The sequence below is a fragment of the Balaenoptera physalus genome (assembly GCF_965194825.1).
Source record: "Balaenoptera physalus genome assembly, chromosome: 16".
NCBI lineage: Eukaryota > Metazoa > Chordata > Mammalia > Artiodactyla > Balaenopteridae > Balaenoptera > Balaenoptera physalus.
The window spans coordinates 48,683,809-48,711,433 of NC_138898.1; the positions used below are offsets into that span (position 1 = coordinate 48,683,809).

General features: G+C 40.0%; 1 protein-coding gene across 5 annotated transcripts; it reads right to left on the bottom strand.

Annotated features, from left to right (window-relative positions):
- Positions 1-527: 527 nt before the first annotated feature.
- NAA20 (N-alpha-acetyltransferase 20, NatB catalytic subunit) lies at positions 528-27,382 on the bottom strand. 5 transcript variants are annotated; one of them, XM_082431731.1, is made up of 6 exons: positions 27,232-27,380; positions 22,684-22,708; positions 7,032-7,122; positions 6,424-6,586; positions 1,525-1,670; positions 528-1,052 (listed from the first exon to the last, which is right to left on the bottom strand). In XM_082431731.1, exons 1-6 carry the CDS (start codon positions 27,282-27,284, stop codon positions 967-969), a joined length of 564 nt encoding a protein of 187 aa, XP_082287857.1. In that variant the 5' UTR covers positions 27,285-27,380; the 3' UTR covers positions 528-966. The 5 variants fall into 5 exon arrangements, with proteins under 5 accessions (XP_082287857.1, XP_082287858.1, XP_082287859.1 ...); XM_082431732.1 differs by having other exon boundaries at positions 6,424-6,559; positions 27,232-27,379; XM_082431733.1 differs by lacking the exon at positions 1,525-1,670 and having other exon boundaries at positions 6,424-6,559; positions 27,232-27,382.
- Positions 27,383-27,625: the final 243 nt, after the last annotated feature.

Sequence of the window (27,625 nt, forward strand, 5' to 3'; positions counted from 1 at the left end):
TCTCCTGGGAGAACCTCACTTCTCTCTCACCCTCAACTCCACCAAAATAAGTCTTTTCAAAAGTAACAGGATTTTAATAATCATTTCTGTGATTTATTTCGTTTTCTTTAGCTACTTTTTACTCACTGGATATTTTCAGATATTGCATGCGATGAAAACTACACACGAAAATATGTGGTTAGCCTGTGATCTAATTACATGGCCTTTCTTTGGGAATTAGGTTCTTTTTCCCCTTTATTTTAGCATCTTTTTGTGTTTTGAAAGGCAGGATTTAAGCAAAGTACTGTGAGACTAGACAAAGAAATGACCTGAGACCGGCAGTATGGAAACAAGTATCTGGGAAGAACTTTGCAATAAGAAGGACGCTTAAGTGTGCTGGGCAGGGACTGTCCAAGTAAGCATTTAAACAATGCTTTGTATATAAATGAAAAATATAAGGGAAACAACATATACCCTAAATGATGACCTTCTCCAATCCTGATAACTTGAGGTTTATAAATGACCAACAAACTTCCAGAAAATACTCATAGAGTCAACAGTGCATTTTATTATACATCTTAGATTTACACATTGCATATATATGCTTTTAAAGCTTCAATTAACAGTTCAATACAAAAAAAATATATATGCCGCAGTGGTTCTCAGGCACAGAATTTAGGAGGAGATTGGAGCAAGCTTTTTCCCTAGCATACCATGAATATTACATTATGAATAACAGTGGAATGTTTCCTTTTGACCTAGCTGCCTTTTTTGGCTGAATTTTATTACAGTGGACAGCTTTAGAAGGTATGATATTGCTAACAGGAAACAAGACTTAAAATAAGTTTATTAACCTGTTTTTTCTTGAAGTCTTTCAGATCTAAACGATTCCCTTTTCTCCTAATAGAGCTCCAGGATCATCTAATGAAAATAATATTTTCCATAAAATATCTGGAGCATCATCAGCCTAAGAACCACTGCTCATGGTTATTCAATGTCTTCCGGCCTCACAGGATGAGGTAATGGTATGATGGATTTCTTCTCAGTGTCCCTGGAAAGTGCTTTCCTCATATCTGTTAGGAAGCAAAGTTTAATGTAAGTACCCAAATATCAGAATATTGTATATCAAATTTAAAGTGTATAGGTTTAAAAAAAAAAAAAAAACTATAAGAGGTTTTGTCCCCTACCCCTACTTCTATCATATTCTAAGAGAAATCTATTTATAAGTGAGTCTCTCAGTCCTGAGTACACCAAACCCCAGCTGGGATCCAGCTCTTCCTACAAATGTTCTTTTGACAGAACCTTAGTAAAATAATGTGTCTGTACCAGTAAAACAATAATTGACAGTAATTAACCAATGGTTAGTTAATGTAAGTTAATCAGTGGTAGGTTCATAAGGGCAGGTTAAAGCAGATTTAAATATTATAGCTCACATTTTAAATATGATTCTCTTAAGTGTATTAAAATAGCCGAGGATCTCAGTCTGCAGGGTGAATGCAGACACTCGGCTTCCTCTCGGGGACACCACCCCGGAAGGGAGCTCACCGTAAGCATCCTCGTCGGGCTCCCCGTTGCTGGCCGAATAGTACTCTATGACCGTCCTGTACACACTGTAGCCTAACTGCTTGTACATGTTGACTGCAACTTGGTTAGACACTCTTACAAAGAGATCAACAAAAAATCCACCCTTTCTGTAATTAAAAAAAAAAAAAATTAGAAGTCCTTGAAAATAATACTTACATAATTTTTAAAACTACTTTGACTACTATTCATAGGATGGTACTATGGAACCCTGCAGCTGATTACATCATGTTAGCAATTTTTACTGCTGAGGATTTATAGCAATTATTTTGCAGTACAAAAAGATAACTTCGTTTCTGTAACATTTCAAAACCTACAGGTTTTCTTAAAAGATAAACTTTAAAGAAAGCTTTTTTTTTTTTTTACCACAGTTCTGTTACCTGGCTTTAAAAAATTACTGTGTATTTGATCTTATAGTAATTGATATGTTCATTTTACCAATTAGTCATACAATAGTTTCACCCATATGCACAAATTAAAGGTTTTGAAGAAAGCACCAATGTGGCCTTGTATAACTACAGGACACTGGTCACAGCTCTGAAGCCCTTGGGTCCCTCTGGTTAGTGACAGCCCCTTTCTTACCCAGGTCTCCATGTCCTGACTCGTGTGATCATCAGTGCCTTGCTTTATGCAGTAGACTTACCACCTGTTCTGGTTTAATTTCTCCTGTTTGTGAACGTCACCTGAATGGAGTCATACTTCATCTACTCTTTAGTGACTCGCCTCTCAGTCGGTACTGAGTCAGCCCCGGGGCAGCTGGAGCTTGTCCGTCCTCCCTGTGTTTAGTGTGTCCCTATATGGACACACTATGAGATGTCTGTGGTCCTATACATTATCAACTATGCTGCTACAAGTTATTTTTGTTGTGGGTCTCGTGGTACGATATCTAAGGTCTGCAGTTAGGAGTGTCACTGCTGGCTCACAGGGACACCTTCAACTTTATCAGATAATGCCTGTCTCCCAGCCCACGTGTGCCACCTGACACTCCCACAGGAGCGGGTAGACTCCACCCCACAGGGGTGGCTTGGAGCAGCTGAACATTTTTATTTTTGAAAGTCTTAATGATACAGTGGCATCTCAGGGCAATTTCAGCTGGCATTTCTGATTACTAACAAGGCTGATTATATTTGTGTCAACCATTTAGCTTTCTCATTCTGTATGGTCTTTATTGGTCTTTCACACATTTTTTTTTTTTTCTCCCCCACCTGTAGTTCTCTCTGTATTCTGGATATTCAACCTTGTGTAAAGGATGGTGCAAGTCTTTTCCCCAATTTGCAGATCTTTTTCCAATTTGTGACTTGTCATTATCCTTATGTATCTTTTGATGAACAAAGTTACCGCACTGTAGTGAAGTTGAATATATGAACCTTCATTTTACAGTTAGCACTTTTTAGGACTTGAGAAGTTCTTTTCTACCCTGAGGTCATGGAGACACTCTCCTTTGAAGGTGCTCCTAAGGGCTTTTTAGTTTTGCTCTTCACATATAGGTTTTTAATAAATATGGAATTGATCTGTGTATGATAAGGTACTAATGGGGGAAAAATCTTTTCCCATATGGATATCCAGTGGTGCCACCACGTTTATTGGAAAAGTGTATCCTTCCCCACCGCTGATCTGCAGTTGCCTCCTCCAAGGTGTGTCTAAATCCATGTGTTCCTGAGTCTGCATCTCAAATTCTGTTCCACTAGCCTAGACAATTACTCCACTCACTTTTTTGTTGTTCAAGAGTGTCTTACCTCTTTTTGGCTCCTTCCATTCCCTCTAAGTTTCAGAATCAACAAGTCGCACAGAAAAGACTTGACATTTGGGCTGCAGTTACGCTGACTCTGTGGATCAGTTAGCTGTCTACTGTAGAGACGGGTAACTCTATGCTGCAGAGGCAGTTGCTCCCTCCACTTAGGTAGGTCATCTGTACTGTCTCTGGGTAAAGTTGTATAAACTTCAGAGAGGTCTTGCACAGCTTTTGTTAGATTTCTCCTAAGGGCTTAATATTACTGATGCCAATGCAAATCACATCCTCTTCTAAATGTTACTGTTTGTGTAGAAAAGCAATTTAATTTATACTAAAACTTTATATCCAACAACAACTTAGCTTAACTTTTATTAAAATTCTAAACATTTGTAGATTCCTTCCTGTAGGTTTTCTATTTGTACTATCTTATCTATCCAAAATAACGGTTTTGTTTCTTCTCAATCCTAACTTTTATTTTTCTTGCTTCACTGTATGGTAGAGGATTCCCAATAAGTTACTGAAGAGAAGCCGACTTTAGGCATCCTGTCCTGTCCTGTCCCGGAAAGCATTCACTGCATCACCACTCATCTTTTACTACAGGTTTTCAGTAAATACTCTTTTTTCAGGTTAAGTAAGTAAGTTTTCCCTTTCTAACAACAGTTTGTCAGGTTTTGTGATTGTTCCCTTTTTGTGTGTAAAAGTAAACTTAGTGTCATCATTTCTTAAATTGTCGGTGAAATTTGCCACAGAAGCCATAGCTTTCTTTGTGGAAAGATTCTGGCTACTGACTGAAATTAGTTAAGGCAGGGGTCAGCTTGCAACCTATTTTTAATGCTGCTCTCAAGCTAAGAATGGTTTTTTACAATTTTGAAGGGTTGTTAAAATACATATATGAAAGCAATAGAGACTGGAGGTGGCCTGTGAAGCCTTAATGTTTACTTTCTGGCCCAGAAAAAGTTTGTTGACCCCTGTTCTGTACCCTTAATCAATTTCTGATTGTCCTGACAATTAGGAAGAGTTCGCATCTCTAATTATGATGATTTGTCTATTTCTTCTTGTAGTTTTGTCAGTTGTTGCGTTTTTACTTTGAATTTGTCACTGGGTACATAAAATTTTTAATTATTACATCTCCCTGATTAACTTATCAGCATGCAGACCCTTTTTTATTCTCATAATTATTGAACTATAATGTGACTGTTGTTAATTTAAGCACACCCTCATGTGGTTAGAATTTGCATGATAATTTTAAAAATTTCTCTACTTTCAATCTTTCAGTATCTTTAACTTTATACGTATTTCCTGTAAATAGAATACAGTTCTGACAGTCTATCATTTTTTAATGTTACTGTCCTAAGAATACTTAACATGAGATATACTCTCAATAAATTTTAAATGTAAACTATCTTTGAGTGTAGGTATACAATGTTATACAAACTCTAGAGCTTATTCTTCTTGCTGAACTGAAACTTTAGTAATTTCCCATTTCCCCCTTCCCCAGCCACCACCATTTCACTCTTCATGAATTTAACTACTTTAGGTGTCTTCCTGTGACTGGCCTACTTCACTTGGCATAATGTCTTTGTCTTTTAACTGGAGTCATTAGTCCATTAACATTTACTGTTGTATTTATCAATTATATTTAGATTCATTGCTGCCACCTTATTCATGCTTTTTATTTTGTTCTGCTACTTTAGTTTCCTTTTTTCATCTCTTGAATTGATTTTTATTATTCTATTTTTCTCTTTGGATATTATATACTGTTTCTATTTTTAGTGTACACGTTTAATCTGTACATTAAAAATACATGTATATACGTATGTGTGTATATATGTATACACACACACACACACCCCTATACAAATATAGGTCACTTAAATCTTAGCAACTACTGTAAAGTAGTGAAAGTTTAGAAACTGCAAGGGAAGGGAGCATAGTGGTTTTTCTACTCTAAGAGATGGTCTATCCTATAAATACATTAAATCTGATGTGCAATTAGAAGAACACAGTTCCTAACTCCCTGTCAACTATACATGATAATGCCAAATACTTGTTTTCAACAAGATATGCCATTAACCAATGTGTGTAAACTACAATCTTGCTAAAGATTTTCTCCTCTTCTGTGTTCACTCTAGGAAGAATTTTTTAAGTTCTTAAGGACTAGACTTTTTCAGCTAAATTAAGAATGAGCTCAGGTTCCTCTTGCCCTTGACTTGGCTCAGTGTTTTCAGGCCATGGTTACTTCCTTAATGTTCCACTTTAATGGATTTAATAAAAGTAACACATAGTGAGTGTTTGATACATAAAACAGGTCTGAAAAAAGCCACAATGTTTGCAGTTCTCAAACTCATGGAGATGCATATTTCAAATGTTTGGGGAAAACATAGGCAAACCTTACATGTTGGACACTGGCAAACTACTAGCTTTATATAGTTCACAAATACACATCATATCACATTATATTCCTTTTGGTGACTGACATAGTATCTTTATGAAGCCAGGCTTTTGGCAGTTCCTGTGATTAAAAACCCCAGGACCACATGAAAATCAACATGAAACAAGAATGCTGGCAGTTCTGCAGAATCTGTTTCCAAGGTTTGAGAAGCCATGCAATGCCCAGCAGGTGCACACATCTCATTAGGAGGTAACCACAGTTATTTAACAATGAAATGAAAATATTTTTTTCTTTCAATTTGTTTTTTCCGAATAGCTACTAGCTTGCTGGGACACAACTGCTTAAGACTACACTTTTCTTTAGCCTAGGGCACTATGAAAAAATTACTGAGATGCCAAGGACAGTGTTAACAGAGAATTTGGAAACACCTGCCACAGTGGCAAGAACACTAACAGAAACCTTGAGGGCTAGATTTTGATTCCACCAATTACCCAGCTCATAAGCCTATGGCAGGTCACTCACTTTGCCTTAATTTTCCTCGGCCAAACAGGGACAATAATATCACTCTGAATATGTGACAGAATTGTTGTAAGGACTATTAAAGGCTGAAAATGAAATTCCTATGAAACTGTGCATCATGACAGATATTCAATCTGAAGGAAAAAATCTGATAAAACGTTCACCAAGAGAAAACTCAAATGGTTAGAGTTCAAAAATCATTTGCAAAGCAGGTGCCTACCTTTCTGAAATCTCCTCTAATAACTCCATAAGCTTAGCAGCCAGACCAAGGCGTCGGAATTCTGGGGCAACAGACAGAGCTGTGACATGCCCATGCCACTCTTCCCTCGCCACCGAGCCTTCTGCTTTGCCCATGACTGCCAATGAAAGATCACATCCAGTAACTAAACATGAGGATTTACACATACAGAAAGGCTGTTTGGTACATGATAATAAAGGAAACTAATGACCAAGTTCTGATCTTCAAGTAATACTTAAAAGTCATCTAGCTAATTGTTATTAATGCTTTTACTTGATATGTATTTTTTAAAATATCTACATTTCATGTGGGTATGTATGTGTGTCATGTACACATAACAGACAATCTACAGCTCAAATTTTTGTTAGCAATGCGACCAAGTCTGTCTGGGTCACTGCTGTATCCCCTGGGCCTAGCATAGTACCTAAAACAGAAGGGATCAGTGAGCTGTCAAATGGTTGAAAAGGAAATAAAATTATGGGCATCATAATTATACTTCCAGTTCTGTGATCAATCTAAAATAATCAGTTAAAACCTATATTTTAATCTCAACTGCCTATCCAAAAAAGTACTAGTGGTATTATACTTACTGTAACCCATTAACTCTCCACCAGGGGCCTCTGCAACGATGAAGTACTCTGGCCAGTGGGCGAGGTACTGTAAGTAAAAAGGAATCCCATACTAGAGTCTTGTTAAGGAGGATGCCAAGTAATGGACAGTCAGATTTCTTCATGAAAGGGGTATTTCGAAGTTTCCTTTAAAAAGGCATATTGTTTGTCCCCAGCCATATGTATGACTTCTATAATCAATTTATTAGATGAAATATTTAGGTTGTATATGTCTAATTTTTTTTTTTTTCTAGTGAATGACTGTAGCCAAAATATATTTTAAAAACTCTTACAATTCAATAATAGGAAGACAACCCAGTTTTTAAAAATGGTCAAAAGATTTGAAGAGACATTTCACCAAAGAAGATACATTGAATAGATGGCTAATAAATGTATAAAAAGACGCTCAACATCATAAAATCACTACAGAAATTCAAATCCAAACTGACATGAGCTACCACTGCACATCCATTAGAATGGCTATAATAAAAAAGGAGGTTAGCACTAATTTTTAAGAAAATTGCCTGAATATATAAACTCAAATGTGACTGGAGACAGTAGCATCCAATAGACAGCAGAGAACCAGGCTCCCAAGTTCTACAGTCTGTCTCCCTGCTGCTGCCAATGTGTCTAGATCCCTGCACAGCACTTTATTGATAATCACCTGATACTCTTTCTTACTCATTTACTGTCTCCCCTTAGAACACGTATGCCATGTTCCCTCTATCCCTGGCACTTGGCAAACAGCACATGCTCAGAATGTTTATTTTTCCATAATTGCACTGGGAAATTAATGACTAGTTCCTACATTAGCTTCAGCCATGGGACAGTGAAAATAACTTTAAACTTAAGTATTTCCAGAGGCTACTTAACAAACCCAGTTTTTCCCCTCCACCAATTCAAGGTCTCCATTTCTAGTAATGCAAAAAAAAAAAAAAAAAGCTGACTTAAAAGTGAATGCCTGAGTACTGCTCAGTACTTAACTCTTCAACCCTGGTGTCCTTGCTGACTTGTACTCATTCCTGTCCTTCTTAGTATAAGCTTGCTGATGCAGTTCTATAAGGGGACACCATCAACCATTTTTTTTAAACTTCCTGGAAAATCTGTTCAGTGTAAATTCTTCAAACTCTCCTCTGAAGGACTGCCTTTATTCTATCTCTTCAAACATAACCCTTAACATGGCAGCCAACAAGTCTTTCTGCCATCCAGCCACTGACATGATAACCATCTCTTCTCTGGCTACTGGAGGAGCCCCTGGCTCAAGCTCATGGACCAAGAAGCCCAGGCAGGTTACTCTGAAACATGGCCTCACCTGGATTATGGGACTTTTGCCAAAAACTTTTAAGTGTAACGGGAAGCACACCACATAAATTGATTTGCATCCTAATACTTTCCCTTATATACAGTGAAAAGTTTTCTGTCGTTCCTTTAATAGGTCATAATTTTTAAAATACAAATGAAAATTGAGGTTTTTTTGCTTTTTCCACTCAACTTTGTTTCTGATATGTAGCCCTGTTGCTGCATGTATCTACAGTTGATTTTTACTGCTGTTACTGACATAACTCAGGGGCTAACAAAATAACAAACATTTTCTATAAAGAGCCAGATTGGGGGGTGGGGGGAGTGGGTGATGAATTGGGAGATTAGGATTGACATATACACTATTGATACTATGTATAAAATAAGATAACTAACCAGAACCTAAAGTACAGCACAGGGAACTCAATGCTCTGTGGTAACCTAAATGGGAAGGAAATCCAAAAAAGAGAAAATATATGTATATGTATAACTGATTCACTTTGCTGTACACCTGAAACTAACACAACACTGTAAAGCAACTATACTCCAATAAAAATTTAAAAAGAAAACAAACAAAAAAGGAGACATTAAATATTCAAGGCTGTGTGGACCATATGGCCTCTGTTGCAGCTACTCAAACTGTGAAGACCCCAACAAAACAAAGGAACTCTTCTCTATGTGGAAAAGGCCACAACTAGAATCAAGAAAATTACAAATGGGAAAGCTCACTGGTAAAGGCAAACATAAAGGCAGGAAACCATCCACACATAAATATGGTATCAAAATCAGCAACCATGAGAAGAGTACAAATGCAGGATACTGGAAATACACTGGAAATTGAGACCAGCAACTTAAAACAATCTTGTAGTTATACAGACTGCTATATCAAAACCTCATGGGAACCACAAACCAAAAATCTACCATAGATACACACACAAAAAAGAAAAAGCAATCCAAACACTAAAGATAGACATCAAATCACAAGAGAAGAGAACAAGAGGAAAGGAAGAAAAATGACCTTCAAAAACAAACCCCAAACAATTAAAACAGCAGTAAGAACATTTATTGATAATTACCTTAAACGTGAATGGATTAAATGCTCCAACCAAAAGACACAGACTGGCTGAATGGATACAAAAACAAGACCCATATATATGCCATCTACAAGAGACCCACTTCAGACCTAGGGACATATACAAAGTGAGGGGATTAAAAAAAAGTATTCTGTGCAAATGGAATTCAAAAGAAAGCAGGAGTAGCAATACTCATATCAGACAAAACAAACTTTAAAGACTGTTACAAGAGACAAGGAAGGACACTACATAATGATCAAGGGATCAATCCAAGAGGATGTAACAATTGTAAATATATAGGCACCCAACATAGGGGCACCTCAATACATCAGGCAAATGCTAACAGCTATAAAAAGAGGAGTCGACAGTAACACAATAATGGTGGGGGACTTTAACATGCCACTTTCATCAATGGACAGATCATTCAGACAGAAAATCAATCAGGAAACACAGGCCTTAAATGACACATTAGACCAGCTGGCCTTAACTGATATTTATAGAACATTCCATCTAAAAGCAGAATACACTCTCTTCTCAAGTGCACATGGAACATTCTCCAGGACATCACATACTGGGCCACAAATCAAGCCTTGGTATATTTAAGAAAACTGAAATCACATCAAGCATCTTTTCTGACTACAAAGCTATGAGATTAGAAATCAATTACAGGAAAAAAAAAAACTAAAAAAACAAACACATGGAGGCTAGACAATATGTTACTAAATGACCAATGGATCACTGAAGAAATCAAAGAGGAAATCAAGTACCTAGAGACAAATGACATCAAAAACACAGCAATCCGAAACCTATGGGACACAGCAAAAGCAGTTCTAAGAAGGAAGTTTATAGCAATACAGTCTTACCTCAGAAAACAAGAAAAATCTCAACAACCTAACCTTACACCTAAAGCAACTAGAAAAAGAAAAAAAACAAAAGTTAGTAAAAGTAAAGAAATCATGAAGAGCAGAGCAGAAATAAATGAAACAGAGACAAAGAAAACAACAAAAAAGATCAATAAAACTAAAAGCTGGGTCTTTGAGAAGATAAACAAAATGGATAAACCTTTAGCCAGACTCATCAAGAAAAAAAGGGAGAGGGCTCAAATCAATAAAATCAGAAATGAAAAAGTTACAACTGACCTCACAGAAAAACAATCATAATAGACTACTACAAACAACTGTATACCAATAAAATGGACAACCTAGAAGAAATGGACAAATTCTTAGAAAGATACAACCTTCCAAGACTGAACCAGAAAAAAATACAAAATATGAACGGACTAATCACAAGTACTAAAGTTCAAACAGTGATGTAAAAACTTCCAACAAAGAAAAGTCCAGGACCACATGGCTTCACAGGCAAATTCTATCAAACATTTAGAGAAGAGTTAACACCTATCCTTCTGAAACTCTTCCAAAAAACTGCAGAGGAAGGAATACTCCCAAGCTCATTCTATGAGGCCATCTTCACCCTAATATCAAAACCAGACAGATAACACAAAAAAAATTACAGGTCACTATCACTAACGAACATAGATGCAAAAATCCTCAACCAAATACTAGTAAACTGAATCCAACAATACATTAAAAGGATCATACACTATGATCAAGTGGGCTTTATCCAAGGGATGCAAGGATGCTTCAATAACCGCAAATCAGTGTGATACACCACATCAACAAACTGAAGAATAAAAACCATATGATCATCTCAAAAGATGCAGAAAAAGCTTTTGAAAAAATTCAACACCGACTTATGATAAGAACTCTCCAGAAAGTGGGCACAGAGGGAACTTACCTGAACAATAATAAAGGCCATATATGACAAACCCACAGCTAACATCATTCTCAATGGTGAAAAGCTGAGAGCATTCCATCTAAGATCAGGAACAAGGCAAAGATGTCCACTGTCAACACTTTTATTCAACATAGTTTTGGAAGTCCTAGCCATGGCAATCAGAGAAAAAGAAATAAAAGGAATCCAAATTGGAAAAGAAGTAAAATCGTCACTGTTTGCAGATAAAATGATACTATACATAGAAAATCCTGAAGATGCTACCAGAAAACTACTAGAGCTCATCAATGATTCTGGTAAAGTTGCAGGATTTAAAATTAATACACAGAAATCTCTTCCATTCCTGTTCACTAACAATGAAAAACCAAAAAAGAGAAATTAAGGGAACAATACCGGGCTTCCCTGGTGGCGCAGTGGTTGGGAGTCTGCCTGCTAATGCAGGGGACACGGGTTCGAGCCCTGGTCTGGGAAGATCCCACATGCCGCGGAGCAGCTGGGCCCGTGAGCCACAACTACTGAGCCTGCGCGTCTGGAGCCTGTGCTCCGCCACAAGAGAGGCCGCGACAGTGAGAGGCCCGCGCACCGCGATGAAGAGTGGCCCCCGCTCGCCGCAACTGGAGAAAGCCCTCACACAGAAACGAAGACCCAACACAGCCAAAAAAAAAAATAAATATAAATAAATAAATAAATGTATATTAAAAAAAAAAGAGTTGGGGGTTCTAATAAAAAAAAAAAAAAAAAAAAAAGGGAACAATACCACTTACCATCACATCAAAAAGAATAAAACACCTAGGAATAAACTTACCAAGGGGACAAAAGACCTGTACTCTGAAAACTATAAGATGCTGATGAAAGAAATCGAAGATGACACAAACGGAAAAACATACCACGCTCTTTGATTGGAAGAATCAATATTAGCAAAATGACTATACTACCCAAGGCAATCAGATTCAACTACAATCCCTATCAATTAGCAATGGCATTTTTCACAGAACGAGAACCAAAAAAATTTTTAATTTGTATGGAAACACAAAAGACCCCTAATAGCAAAAGCAATCCTGAGAATGAAAAACAGAGCTGGAGGAAATCAGGCTCCCTGACTTCAAGCTATATTTACAATGCTACAGTCATCAAAACAGTATGGTACTGGCACAAAAACAGAAATACACATCAATGGAACAGGATAGAAAGCCCAGAGATAAACCCACGCACCTATGGTCAACTAATCTATGACAAAGGAGGCAAGAATATACAATGGATAAAAGACAGTCTATTCACAATAAGTGATGCTGGGAAAACTGGACAGCTACATGTAAAAGAATGAAGTTAGAACACTCCCTAACACCATACACAAAAATAAACTCAAAACAGATTAAAGAATTAAATGAAGGCCAGACACTATAAAACACTTAGAGGAAAACACAGGCAAAACACTCTGACATAAGTTGCAGCAGTATGTTTTTTGATCCACCTCCTAGAGTAATGCAAATAAAAACAAAAATAAATAAATGGGACCTAATTAAACTTAAAAGCTTCTACACAGCAAAAGAAACCATAAACAAAACGAAAAGACAACCCACAGAATGGGAGAAACTATTTGCAAATGAAGCAACTGACAAGGGATTAATCTCCAAAATATACAAATAGCTCATGCAGCTATATATCAAAACAACAAACCCCCCAATCAAAAAATGGGCAGAAGATCTAAACAGACATTTCTCCAAAAAAAAAGATGGCTAAAAAGCACATTAAAAAATGCTCTACATCACTAATATCAGAGAACTGCAAATCAAAACTACAATGAGGGAGGGAGGAACCAAGATGGCAGAGTAGAAGAACATGCTCTCACTCCCTCTTGTGAGAACACCAGAATCACAGCTAGCTGCTGGACAATCATCAACAGGAAGACACTGGAACTCACCAAAAAAGATACCCCACATCCAAAGACAAAGGAAAAGCCACAATGAGACGGTAAGAGGGGCTCAATCACAGTAAAATCAAATCCCATAACTGCTGGGTGGGTGACTCACAGACTGGAGAACACTTACACCACAGAAATCCACCCACTGGAGTGAAGGTTCTGAGCCCCACGTCAGGCTTCCCAACCTGGGGGTCTGGCAACGGGAGGAGGAATTCCTAGAGAATCAGACTTTGAAGGCTAGTGGGATTTGACTGCAGGACTTCGACAGGACTGGGGGAAACAGAGACTCCACTCTTGGAGGGAACACACAAAGTAGTGTGCGCGTCAGGACCCAGGGGAAGGAGCAGTGACCCCAGGGGAGACTGAACCAGACCTACCTGCTAGTGTTAGAGGTTCTCCTCCAGAGATGGTGGTGGGGGCTGTGGCTCACCGTGGGGACAAGGACACTGGCAGCAGAAGTTCTGGGAAGTACTCCCTGGCGTGAGCCCTCCTTGTCATTAGCCCCACCAAAGAGCCCAGGTAGGCTCCAGTGTTGGGTTGCTTCAGGCCAAACAACCAACAGGGAGGGAACCCAGCCCCATGCATCAGCAGTCAAGTGGATTAAAGTTTTACTGAGCTCTGCCCACCAGAGCAACAGTCAGCTCTACACACCACCAGTCCCTCCCATCAGGAAACTTACACAAGCCTCTTAGATAGCCTCATCCACCAGAGAGCAGACAGCAGAAGCAAGAAGAACTACAATCCTGCAGTCTGTGGAATAAAAACCACATTCACAGAAAGACAGACAAGATGAAAAGGCAGAGGACTATGTACCAGATGAAGGAACAAGATAAAACCCCAGAAAAACAACTAAATGAAGTGGAGATAGGCAACCTTCCAGAAATAGAATTCAGAATAACGACAATGAAGATGATCCAGGACCTAGGAAAAAGAATGGAGGCAAAGATCGAGAAGATGCAAGAAATGTTTAACAAAGACCTAGAAGAATTAAAAAACAACAAACAGAGATGAACAATACAATAACTGAAATGAAAACTACACTAGAAGGAATCAATAGCAGAATAACTGAAGCAGAAAAACGGATAAGTGACCTGGAAGACAGAATGGTGGAATTCACTGCTGTGGAACAGAATAAAGAAAAAATAATGAAAAGAAATGAAGACAGCCTAAGAGACCTCTGGGACAACATTAAATGCAACAACATTCGCATTATAGGGGTCCCAGAAGGAGAAGAGAGAGAGAAAGGACCAGAGAAAATATTTGAAGAGATTATAGTCAAAAACTTCCCTAACATGGGAAAGGAAATAGCCACCCAAGTCCAGGAAGCGCAGCGAGTCCCATATAGCATAAACCCAAGGAGAAACATGCTGAGACACATAGTAATCAAATTGGCAAAAATTAAAGACAAAGAAAAATTATTGAAAGTAGCAAGGGAAAAACAACAAATAACATACAAGGGAACTCCCATAACGTTAACAGCTGATTTCTCAGCAGAAACTCTACAAGCCAGAAGGGAGTGGCATGATATACTTAAAATGATGAAAGGGAAGAACCTACAACCAAGATTACTCTACCCCACAAGGATCTCATTCAGATTCGATGGAGAAATCAAAAGCTTTACAGACAAGCAAAAGCTAAGAGAATTCAGCACCACCAAACCAGCTCTACAACAAATGCTAAAGGAACTTCTCTAAGTGGGAAACACAAGAGAAGAAAAGGACCTACAAAAACAAACCCAAAACAATTAAGAAAATGGTCATAGGAACATACATACTGATAATTACCTTAAACGTGAATGGATTAAATGCTCCAAGCAAAAGACACAGGCTTGCTGAATGGATACAGAAACAAGACCCATATATATGCTGTCTATAAGAGACCCACTTCAGACCTAGGGACACATACAGACTGAAAGTGAGGGGATGGAAAAAGATATTCCATGCAAATGGAAATCAGTAGAAAGCTGGAGTAGCAATACTCATATCAGATAAAGTAGACTTTAAAGAATGTTACAAGAGACAAGGAAGGACACTACATAATGATCAAAGAATCAATCCAAGAAGATATAAGAATTATAAATATATATGCACTCAACACAGGAGCACCTCAATACATAAGGCAACTGCTAACAGCTATAAAAGAGGAAATCGACAGTAACACAATAATAGTGGGGGACTTTTAACACCTCACTTACACCAATGGACAGATCATCCAGACAGAAAATTAATAAGGAAACACAAGCTTTAAATAACAGAATAGACCAGGTAGATTTAATTGATATTTATAGGACATTCCATCCAAAAACAGCAGATTACACTGTCTTCTCAAGTGCACATAGAACATTCTCCAGGATAGAACACATCTTGGGTCACAAATCAAGCCTCAGTAAATTTAAGAAAACTGAAATCATATCAAGCATCTTTTCTGACCACAATGCTATGAGATTAGAAATGAATTACAAGGAAAACAACATAAAAAACACAAACACATGGAGGCTAAACAATACGTTACTAAATAACTAAGAGATCACTGAAAAATCAAACAGGAAATCAAAAAATACCTAGAGACAAATGACAATGAAAACACGACGATCCAAAACCTATGGGATGCAACAAAAGCAGTTCTAAGAGGGAAGTTTATAGCTATACAAGCCTACCTCAAGAAACAAGAAACATCTCAAAACAATCTAACCTTATATCTAAAGGAACTAGAGAAAGAAAAACAAAACTCAAAGTTAGCAGAAGGAAAGAAATCATGAAGATCAGAGCAGAAATAAATGAAACAGAAACAAAGAAAACAAAAGCAGAGATCCACAAAACTAAAAGCTGGTTCTTTGAGAAGATAAACAAAATTGATAAACCTTTAGCCAGACTCATCAAGAAAAAGAGGGAGAGGACTCAAATGAATAAAATCAGAAATGAAAAAGACACCGCAGAAATACAAAGCATCCTAAGAGACCACTACAAGCAAGTGTATGCCAATAAAATGGACAACCTGGAAGAAACGGACAAATTCTTAGAAAGGTATAACCTTCCAAGACTGAACCAGGAAGAAACAGAAAATATGAACACACAAAACACAAGTAATGAAATTGAAACTGTGATTAAAAATCTTCCAACAAACAAAAGCCCTGGACCAGATGGCTTCACAGGTGAATTCTGTCAAACATTTAGAGAAGAGCTAACACCCATCTTTCTCAAACTCTTCCAAAAATTGCAGAGGAAGGAACACTCCACCATCACCCTGATACCAAAACCAGACAAAGATACTACAAGAAAATTACAGACCAATATCACTGATGAATATAGATGCAAGAATCCTCAACAAAATACTAGCAAACAGAATCCAACAACACATTAAAAGGATCATACACCATGATCAAGTGGGATTTATCCCAGGGATGCAAGGATTCTTCAATATATGCAAATCAATCAATGTGATACACCATATTAACAAACTGAAGAATAAAAACCATATGATCATCTCAATAGACGCAGAAAAAGCTTTTGACAAAATTCAACATTTCTGATAAAAACTCTCCAGAAAGTGGGCATAGAGGGAACCTACCTCAACATAATAAAGGCCATATACGACAAACCCACAGCAAACATCATTCTCAATGGTGAAAAACTGAAACCATTTCCTCTAAGATCAGGAGCAAGACAAGGATGTCCACTCTCACCACTATTATTGAACATAGTTTTGGAAGTCCTAGCCACAGCAATCAGAGAAGAAAAAGATACAAAAGGAATACAAATTGGAAAAGAAGTAAAACTGTCACTGTTTGCAGATGACATGATACTATACATAGAGAATCGTAAAAATGCCACCAGAAAACTACTAGAGCTAATCAATGAATTTGATAAAGTTGCAGGACACAAAATTAAATGCACAGAAATCTCTACATTACTATACACTAATGATGAAAAATCTGAAAGAGAAATTAAGGAAACACTCCCATTTACCACTGCAACAAAAAGAATAAAATACCTAGGAATAAACCTAACTAGGGAGACAAAAGACCTGTATGCAGAAAACTATAAGACACTGATGAAAGAAATTAAAGATGATACCAACAGATGGAGAGAGATACCATGTTCTTGGACTGGAAGAATCAATACTGTGAAAATGACTATACTACCCAAAGCAATCCACAGATTCAATGCAATCCCTATCAAATTACCAATGGCATTTTTTACGGAACTAGAAAAAAAAATCTTAAAATTTGTATGGAGACACAAAAGACCCCGAATAGCTGAAGCAGTCTTGAGGGAAAAAAACGGAGCTGGAGGAATCAGACTCCCTGACTTCATACTATACTACAAAGCTACAGTAATCAAGACAATATGGTACTGGCACAAAAACAGAAACACAGATCAATGGAACAAGATAGAAAGCCCAGAGATAAACCCACGCACCTATGGTCAACTAAACTATGTCAGAGGAGGCAAGGATATACAATGGAGAAAAGACAGTCTCTTCAATAAGTGGTGCTGGGAAAACTGGACAGCTACATGTAAAAGAATGAAATTAGAACACTCCCTAACACCATACACAAAAATAAACTCAAAATGGATTAGAGACCTAAATGTAAGACCGGACACTATAAAACTCTTAGAGGAAAACATAGGAAGAACAGTCTTTGATATAAATCACAGGAAGATCTGTTTTGATCCACCTCCTAGAGTAATGGAAATAAAAACAAAAATAAACAAATGGGACCTAATGAAACTTGAAAGCTTTTTGCACAGCAAAGGACACCATAAACAAGACAAAAAGACAACCCTCAGAATGGGAGAAAATATTTGCAAACGAATCAACAGACAAAGGATTAATCTCCAAAATATATAAACAGCTCATGCAGCTCAATATTAAAGAAACAAACAACCCAATCCAAAAACGGGCAGACCTAAATAGACATTTCTCCAAAGACATACAGATGGCCAAGAAGCACATGAAAAGCTGCTCAACATCACTAATTATTAGAGAAATGCAAATCAAAACTACAATGAGGTATCACCTCACACCAGTTAGAATGGGAATCATCAGAAAATCTACAAACAACAAATGCTGGAGAGGGTGTGGAGAAAAGGGAACCCTCTTGCACTGCTGGTGGGAATGTAAATTGACACAGCCACTATGGAGAACAGTATGGAGGTTCCTTAAAAAACTAAAAATAGAATTACCATATAATCCAGCAATCCCACTACTGGGCATACACCCAGAGAAAACTATAATTCAGAAAGAAACACGCTCCCCAATGTTCACTGCAGCACTATTTACAATAGCCAGGTCATGGAAGCAACCTAAATGCCCATCGACAGACGAATGGATAAAGAAGTTGTGGTACATATGTACAATGGAATATTACTCAGCCATAAAAAGGAACGAAATTGGGTAATTTGTTGAGACGTGGATGGATCTAGAGACTGTCATACAGAGTGAAGTAAGTCAGAAAGAGAAAAACAAATATCGTATATTAACGCATGTATGTGGAACCTAGAAAAATGGTGCAGATGAACCGGTTTGCAGGGCAGAAGTTGACACACAGATGTAGAGAACAAACGTATGGACACCAAGGGGGGAAAGCCACGGGGAGGTGGGGATGGTGGTGTGATGAATTGGGTAATTGGGATTGACATGTATACACTGATGTGTATAAAATTGATGACTAATAAGAACCTTCTGTATAAAAAAATAAATAAAATTTAAAAATTAAAAAAAACCAACTATTACTAAAACTTTCTTTGGGTTATTTGTATGGAAATATGTTAATATAAGTGTTTCAGACATTACATGAAATTCCTAAAAATCTTATATGTTCTGGTATAATGTTATAAGTCATAATTCTAGTTATTATTTTAAAATGTATATCTCAGAAATAACTAAATTTCCTTGTCAACTGATTATGAACTTTCATCAAATCTTAAACCGTGGTCATTTTTAAGTCTTTTGTTATTTACAGACAGTTCTGGTGTACTCTGATGCTTTTGCAAAAATGTTCCTATAAAGGGTTTCATCTTCAAGGAATTCATGGAAAAGACTCTGACAAGTACAGGTTTCTGGTAACTGACTATACCGCTGAACTGAATGAATAAGTATTTTCATAACTCTAATGGAAAACTGATGAATTCAAAAAAGTGCTAACAAAAGATCAAGATGAAAAAAAATTAATTACATGGGACTGAGTGAACTGATGATGATGATGATGATAATTTTTGTGACTTTCTGTTTGAAACATTGTTGGTTCTTCTGTGCTTTCTTTTTCGAGATTTAAGAAAGCCTTTTTTCTCTTTAAAAAAAAAAAAAAAATTCCAATGAGATATCATCTCACACCGGTCAGAATGGCCATCATCAAAAAATCTACAAACAATAAATGCTGGAGAGGGTGTGGAGAAAAGGGAACCCTCTTGCACTGTTGGTGGGAATGTAAATTGATACAGCCACTATGGAGAACAGTATGGAGGTTCCTTAAAAAACTAAAAATAGAACTACCATACGACCCAGCAATCCCACTACTGGGCATATACCCTGAGAAAACCATAATTCAAAAAGAGTCATGTACCAAAATGTTCACTGCAGCTCTATTTACAATAGCCAGGACATGGAAGCAACCTAAGTGTCCATCAACAGATGAATGGATAAAGAAAATGCGGCACATATATATAATTGAATATTACTCAGCCATGAAAAGAAACGAAATTGAGTTATTTGTAGTGAGATGGATGGACCTAGAGTCTGTCATACAGAGTGAAGTAAGTCAGAAAGAGAAAAACAAATACTGTATGCTAACACATATACATGGAATCTAAAAAAAAAAAAAAAAAACTACAATGAGGTATCACTTCACACTGGTCAGAATGGCCACCATCAAAAAGTCTACAAACAAATTCTGGATAGAGTGTGGACAAAAGGGAACCCTCCTACACTGTTGGTGGGAATGTAAATTGGTACGACCACTATGGAGAACAGTATGTAGGTTCCTTAAAAAACTAGAAATAGAACTACCATATGACCCAGCAATCCCACTGCTGGGCATTTATCAGGAGAAAACTATAATTTGAAAAGATACATGCACCCCAATGTTCACTGCAGCACTGTTTACAATAGCCAAGACATGGAAGCAACCTAAATGTCCATTGACAAAGGAATGGATAAAGAAGATATGGTATACATATATACAGTGGAATACTACTCAGCCAAAAAAAGAAGACAATAATGCCATTTGCAGCAACATGGATGGACCCAGAGATTATCATATTAAGTAAGTCAGACAAAGACAAATATCATATGATATCATTGATATGTGGAGTCTAATTAAAAAACTGATACAAATGAACTTATTTACAAAACAGAAACAGGCTTACAGATATCAAAAACAAACTTATGATTACCAAAGGGGAAACGTGGAGGGGAGGGGGGGGTATAAATCAGGAGTTTGGGATTAACATACACACACTACTATATATAAGATAGGTAACCAATAAAGACCTACTGTATAGCACAGGGAACTCTACTCAATATTCTGTGATAACCTGTAGGAGAAAAGACTGAAAAAGAATGAATGTATGTATAACTGAATCACTTTGCTGTACACCTGAAACACAACACTGTAAATCAATTATACTCCAACAAAATTAAAAAAAAAGAAAACGGCACAAAACAGAAAAAAAAATTCATTATATATTCTAGCTATTCACTTCCTGTCAGTTTTAGATATTAAAAAAAATCTGCTTCCATTCTTTCAACTTTTTAGTTTTATGCATAATGTTCTTTAAGTAGGTATTCATGTTTTAAGTATTCAATTAAAAATATTTTCTTGATTTCTACTGCTAGTGTACAGAAATGCTACTGATTTTTCAAAACTTGATCTTGGTTCTAACATTGCTGAACTCGCTTATTCTTAACAGGTTGTTCTGTTTTCTAGATAGATGAGTATTATCAATTATAAATAATGACAGTTTTATTTCTACCTTTCTCATCCTTATACTTTCTTTCACCTCTTTCTTCTTTCCAATACCTTTGGTCAGTTCCTCTGCAACTATGGTAACGGGCAGTAGTGACAGTAGGCATTCTCATCTTACACCCAATCTTAAAGAGAACGAATCTAATTTCTCACTTACGTATAATGCTTACTGAAGGTTTTTAATATCAAACCTTTACCAAATTAAGAAAGGTTCTTCTATTTCTAGCTTGTTATGCATTCTTACCACAAAAAAACTACTGAACTTACACAACACTGTAACTCAACTATATTTCAATTAAAAAAAAAAAAAACTGTGAAAACCAAGGAGAAGAGCACAGACAATATGTACATTATTCACCATGGCTGTGTCCAATAAAGCTTTATTTACAAAAACAGGCAGTGGGCCAAATCTGGCCCATGCGCATTAGTGTGCCAACCCCTGACATAATTGCCTCTATTTCTTATTATCTTCAGCTTCCAGGACATTGAATTACTAGGTATTACATTACCAAAGTGCCTTCCAGAAAGACTAGCATTTACTCTGTCACTCGCAGTTTATGAGACTGCTCCCCTCACCTCACCTTCATCAGCCTTGAGTTTTATCACTGCTTGAAATCCTTGGTAATTTGATAGATAAAACATGGTATCTCATTTTGGTTTTAATCTGCATGTCTTTTAACTGGTGAGACCGAACTCTTTTTAATATTTTCATAGCATCCTGTATGCCCTCTTTGTTAAATTATCAATTAATACTACCCTCCTACCCTACAGTGGACATGGCACATAACCCGGAAGTCCAGCTCTGTGTTTCATGCTCCTGAGAGTGTGGGGGTTGTATGTTAGGGTCAGGAAACCCTCACTTCACACATCTTTGCCCGTGTCTCTAGTGGGGAGCATGAGAAATACTGCTAATGTTAGCCAAAGTCCTTTTTTCACTTTAGCAACACGCCCCAATGTAAATCAGGCTCATTCCACACTCTGTTCTAGATAGGCAGGTATGGCACGAGGCAGGGGTCCACAGGATGCAGAAGGCTGCGTGGCACCTCCCAGAGGTACCCCTGGGAGTCTGGGAAGGAAACACTCACCTTCCCCTCTGTTGATCCTCCTGCCAGGAACATGGCTGGGATGCGGTACGCTCGGAGCCACCTGGGCAGGACGCCAGGAACACCCGGGAACAGGAGAGTGGTTCCACTGCAGAGCCTGGTCGCTGGGGACGTCACAGAGCCACCAGGACTGCTCATCCACTCTAGACTCATTCACATCAGGCAGGAATAGCCCCTCCTGCTGAAGTCACCGCTTTCTGCTGCTCACAGCTATGCTTACTACTGAGGGGCAGGGTGGGCAGGGGACTGACTGTACTGTTCTTGATTTATGAGGTCATTATATTAGCGGCTTGTCAACAGGTGTAAGATAACTCTTGTTCCCAGGTTTTTAGGGTTTTTATTTTCAATTGCTTTCAATGTTGCTTATGTTTCCTGACCTCCAAGTTTTAAACATTTTCAGTACTCCAGTCTATTTTTTCCTCTGATCCTCTATTTTCCTTACTCTTAGTAAGTCTTCATTTAACTTTTTAAAAAAGGATACAGTTTCTGTAAGTGGATCCAAATTACTAAAAGAAACAAGAGAAATATCAACAGTAAGCAGTGTTTACAAAACCAGTTTAAATAAGGAGACTACAACTAAAAATAACATGCACAGGGAAAACAAAACATGTTAAATCCACAACTTTAAAACCAACTTTACAGCTAAGAAAGATGGTTTAATTTACCTAATGACCATGATGAGCCATCATCACAGCCACTATAAAGACATCTGTACATTTTCATTTAACTGCTGCTTCTTTACAAGTTACTTTATAGTTAATACATCATCAAAACCTTTTTTTTTTTCCCCTTTGGCTGCACCAAGCGGCTTGTGGGATCTTAGTTCCGGACCAGGGACTGGACCCGGGCCCAAAGCAGTGAGAGCACCAAGTCTTCACCACCGGACTGCCAGGGAAGTCCCTAAAACCTTCCATTTTCTAAATGGCAATAAACTGTTACCAGAACTGGGGACCAACCTGGCGTGTCAATCACAGATGGGGGTAGTAACCCTAGCCCTGCAGCATCTGACAAGCACCCTCCCTGCCAATTCCTCCTCCTCCCTCCCTCCCTCCCCCCCCCCAAATGCAGGCTGTCTCACCACTCAGGCTTCTGCTCGCCACTCTTCTACATTTCTGCCCCCCCACTGCCCCCATTCCCATACTTTCAATTTTGTTCCCAGAGGAAAGCTCCTGATCTGGCTCTGGAGCTGCTGAGCTCCTGCCACGCCCGATCACAACACTCCCGAATCAGCGTTTCTTAAATGCACACCTGCCTCTGTCTACAAAGAACTCTACCCCTTACTTTCCTATTCAATTAATGGAACCAATATTTTGCCAGACCCAAAAACAGCTACCTTCAACTCTTCCTCTTGCACAAACTCTTCTTTCGGACCCTTAACAATGCAGTCACACTGCATTTCTGGAGACCAGCAGTTCTTAGAATCCCTTTACACTCAAAAATTACTGAAGACCCCAAGAACTTCTGTTTATGTGGGTTACATCTATTGATGTTTAAATGTTTAAAACATTCATTTAAAAAATAAATTATACATTAATATGAATAACTTTTTTTTAAAACCAAAAAAGTTACTATTTTCAAAAACAAAAATTTAGTGACAAGAATGGAATTGTTTTAACAATTTTACAGATCTTTTTAATGTCTGGTTTAATAGAAGGCAGCTGATTTCTAATTTTGGTGCCTGTTATGCTTACTATTACACGATCACAAACCCTGAAAACTCCACTGTGCACTTGTGAGAGAATGAGAATGAAAAAGGCAAAAAAAAACCCCAAAACAAAACCCTTAGTATTATCATTAAAATGGCTTGCAGAACCCCTAAAACAATCTTGAGGCGCCCCTGGCCACACCTGAAGAATCACTAATCCATGCGGGACTCACTCTCCCCTGCTTCTCAGGACTACTCTATACCCTCTCCTGTCTCCTCAACACTCCCCCTTCCATCTCAGCTGCTTCCAATTTCAAGAAGAAAACACAGCAGTAAGAAGAAAGCTTCACCAAGGTCCCACCACCACCCCACCCACCCTAAGCCTCTGCGTCCACACTCCACCTGCTCTCCTGGACCCAGGCCTGGAGTGCTGGTGAGCAGATCCCCCCACCTCTCGGGACCCAGGACTCTGCTCCCCTGAAAGAAATGTATAAACGTGCTGCACACTTAGCCACCGGCAGACCTGACATAGTTCAGTGCTCCGTCCTCCTGAAATGCTGTCCTCTCTCAGACTCCAGACCCACCATCAGGCTTTCCTCCCACCTCAGAGGACCACTGTGCCTCCTTTAACATGTGATGCCCTGGGGCACATTCCTGGAACCTCGTTTTTCCTGTCCGCACTCACTCATCACTGATGTCACCTAGCCACCTGGTTTTTTGTGTTTGTTTTTATTTGGCTGCACTGGGTGTTAGCTGCAGCACCACGGGACCTCAGTTGCCGCATGTGGGATCTCAGTTGTGGCATGCAGGATCTAGTTCCCTGACCAGAGATCAAACCCAGGCCCCCTGCATTGGGAGCGTCGAGTCTTAACCACTGGACTGCCAGAGAAGTGCCTAGCCACCTGGTTTTAATACCACCCGCATGGTGCTGACCACGAAATTTCTATCTTTAGCCCAGACCTAAACTTGAGACTCCCACGTCCGGATGCCCAGCCAACTTCTCCACCTGGGTGTCTGAGCGCCCTTGGCGGAGACCCACGTCCTATGCTGGCCTCTCCAAGGTCGAGCCCTTTGACTCCGATCCCACCTGGTGTTCTCACACTCCCACACTCACTGTTCCAGCACCGCTGCCTCCTCCTCCTCCGAAACAGGAATCTGTGCCCGTGCTACTCCCTCTGCCTGGAAGTCTCCTGCCCCCAGTGCCCACAGGCTCCCTCCCCTGCAGGTCTTTCTGCAGTGACACCTTCCCTGAACACCTCACCCAAAGCCGAATCCCCACTCACTCCCTATTTCCCTTTCCAGCTCACATTTTTTCCTTTGTACTGAACGCTAAGTTCTATCTTACTCTCCCCTCTAAACTGTAAATTCCGGGAAATCCCTGGCGGTCCAGTGGTTATGACTCTGACTCCCCCAACTCGGCTCTCACTGCCAAGGGTCCGAGTTCAATCCCTGGTCAGGGAACTAAGATTCCACAAGCCGCACAGTGCAGCCAATTTAAATAAGTAAACTGTAAATTCCATAAAGATAACATTTTTTTTCTGTTTTGTTCACTACTGTCTCTTCAGCACTGGTGCACAATAGGCATAAAACATTTTACCAAGAATAAAATATTTGTTAAATTAACTGCAACGTTTCTACATCCATTGCTTCTTTCAGTTACTACTGCAACACCCTACTCCAGTGATTCTCGGAGTTCTTGATGGAAGTGCCCTAATCAAAGTGAGAAGTAGGAGAAAACGAGGAGGGAGAGGAGTTCCCCTATTGGCATATTCTGAAGAAGACTTCACAAGCTACATGATTCTTGGAAATCAATTATTTTGTTATAAATAAATGGTCATGCTTCTTTTCCTTCTACTCTATTCATTTTCGTATAAAAGTGTTGACCCTTCCTAGGTCTTCGGTTAAAACTGGTTCTCCATCAGGCTTTGTCTCATCTATTCTTGAAGCTTCAAGGCACACTGTCGCCTCCAGGGCCTGCACTTCCCAAACCCAAGCCTTTGTCAAGTCATCATCTCCGGGCCATTGCCAAGACCACCTAAATGGCTCACCTGCCCGGTATACCTCCTCCAGCCGGCCCGCGGCACACAGCTCTGTGGTGGCGAGCTCAGGCTCCTGGGCGGCCAGGAACGTGCATTTCCAAAAAGTTCCCGGTGCTCACGGACCACTCTAAGAACCACCCGCCTGGAGCCAATCTCCTTGATCAGTCTCCTTGCTCCGCCCACTCCCACGCAGGGCTCTACCACCTGGGCCATTCCCCTGCGCTCTCAGGACCTTAGTTAACTCACACCAAAACTGGGGATGAGAAGGGCACCTACTTCACAGAATTGTCAGGAGGAAATGGGTTACTCCAGTGCCAGGCACAGCGAGCCCTCAACAGTCGCCTTAGTTACACTGCTCCGACTGGGAGAGGCCCCACAGAAAGTTCCCCCAATAGTGGAGCATAAGTCCAGTCTCACCAGTTTCTCTGACCGCTGAGTTACAGAAACCCGCTCCTACCATCACTCACCTCCCAGGTGTCGGCCACGCCCGCACCTGCTTCCTCCTCCAGAACCTCCTTCCTCACCCCTGTCCACACTTACCCATCTTCAAGGCTTAGCCCCTCTTTGAATGTTTCTAGCCACCTCATCTCAAGTTCTTTCCATCCTCCTGACACTTGAATCTGAACTCTCTGGTCCCTAGTTTTCACGTAACTGCCCCGGGGTGTTTAAAGTGGGTCTGGGATTGGTGGGTGCATGGATGGATGGGTGGGTGGACAGAAATGTGATGAAGTCAATGTAGCGAAATGTTAACGGTAGAGTCCAGCTGATACGTGTTCACGGTAAAATTCTACCAACTTTTTAAGTTGATAGAAACTTTCATAATAAAACTTAAAAAAAAAAAAATGGTACCTGCAAGTCACAGTCCTTGACTTAACTAGGACGAAGGAACGTGCATGCCCTGGGCCTCCCGCAGCAGTGCCCCCGCCGGGATGCGCAGCAACAGTAACGAGACGCGCAAACCCGCCGGGCCCTGGACGGGGCCACAGTACTACCCCGCGCGGATACAAGGTAACTTCGCCACTACGGCCCCCGCCCGGAGGGGAACGCGGGCCGGAGCCGGGGGTCAGAGCCGAGCCGGCGCCCCCCGCCCCGTCCCCTGAGAGGCGCCCCCCGCCCCGCCCGGCGTCCCCAGCCCCCGAGAAGCGCCCACACCGCACGCAGGGGTGCGAGGGGACGGCCGCCCGGCGCCCCCAGCCCCCGAGAAGCGCCCACACCGCGCGCAGAGCTGCGAGGGGACGGCCGCCCGACCAAGGTCAGCGGGGCGTCCGCACGTCCGCCCGGCCCCCTCCCCCCACGACCCCGGGGACGCGCCGGCGGCGGCTGGGCCCGGGCGCGCCTCACTCACATGTTGTTGAAGCGGAACAGGTCGTCGCACGTGAAGGCCCGGAGAGTGGTCATCGCGCCGCCACCGCTGGAGCCTGCTCGCCACGACCCGGCGCCCGCCCCACCGGAAGTCGTCTGGCGCGCGGCAGTCACGGGGCGGGGCGGGATGGGAAACTGCTTCCGGGCCAAGACTTGCTTAGCAACGGCGGCGGCGACGCAGCGCCCTCTGGCGGCCAGATCCGGGAAAGCCTGTAAAGTCTGGGGTCTTCCCTCTCAGAATTTCAAAACCCCTCCTTGGAGTGACAGGGGAAAGCAGGCAGAGTGATCCCCCGGGAAGAAGACAAGACGCTGCCAGGGGTTAGGAACCCAAAGCAGAAAAGCGGGGTTCAGGACCACTTGGTGCCGCCTGGCAAATG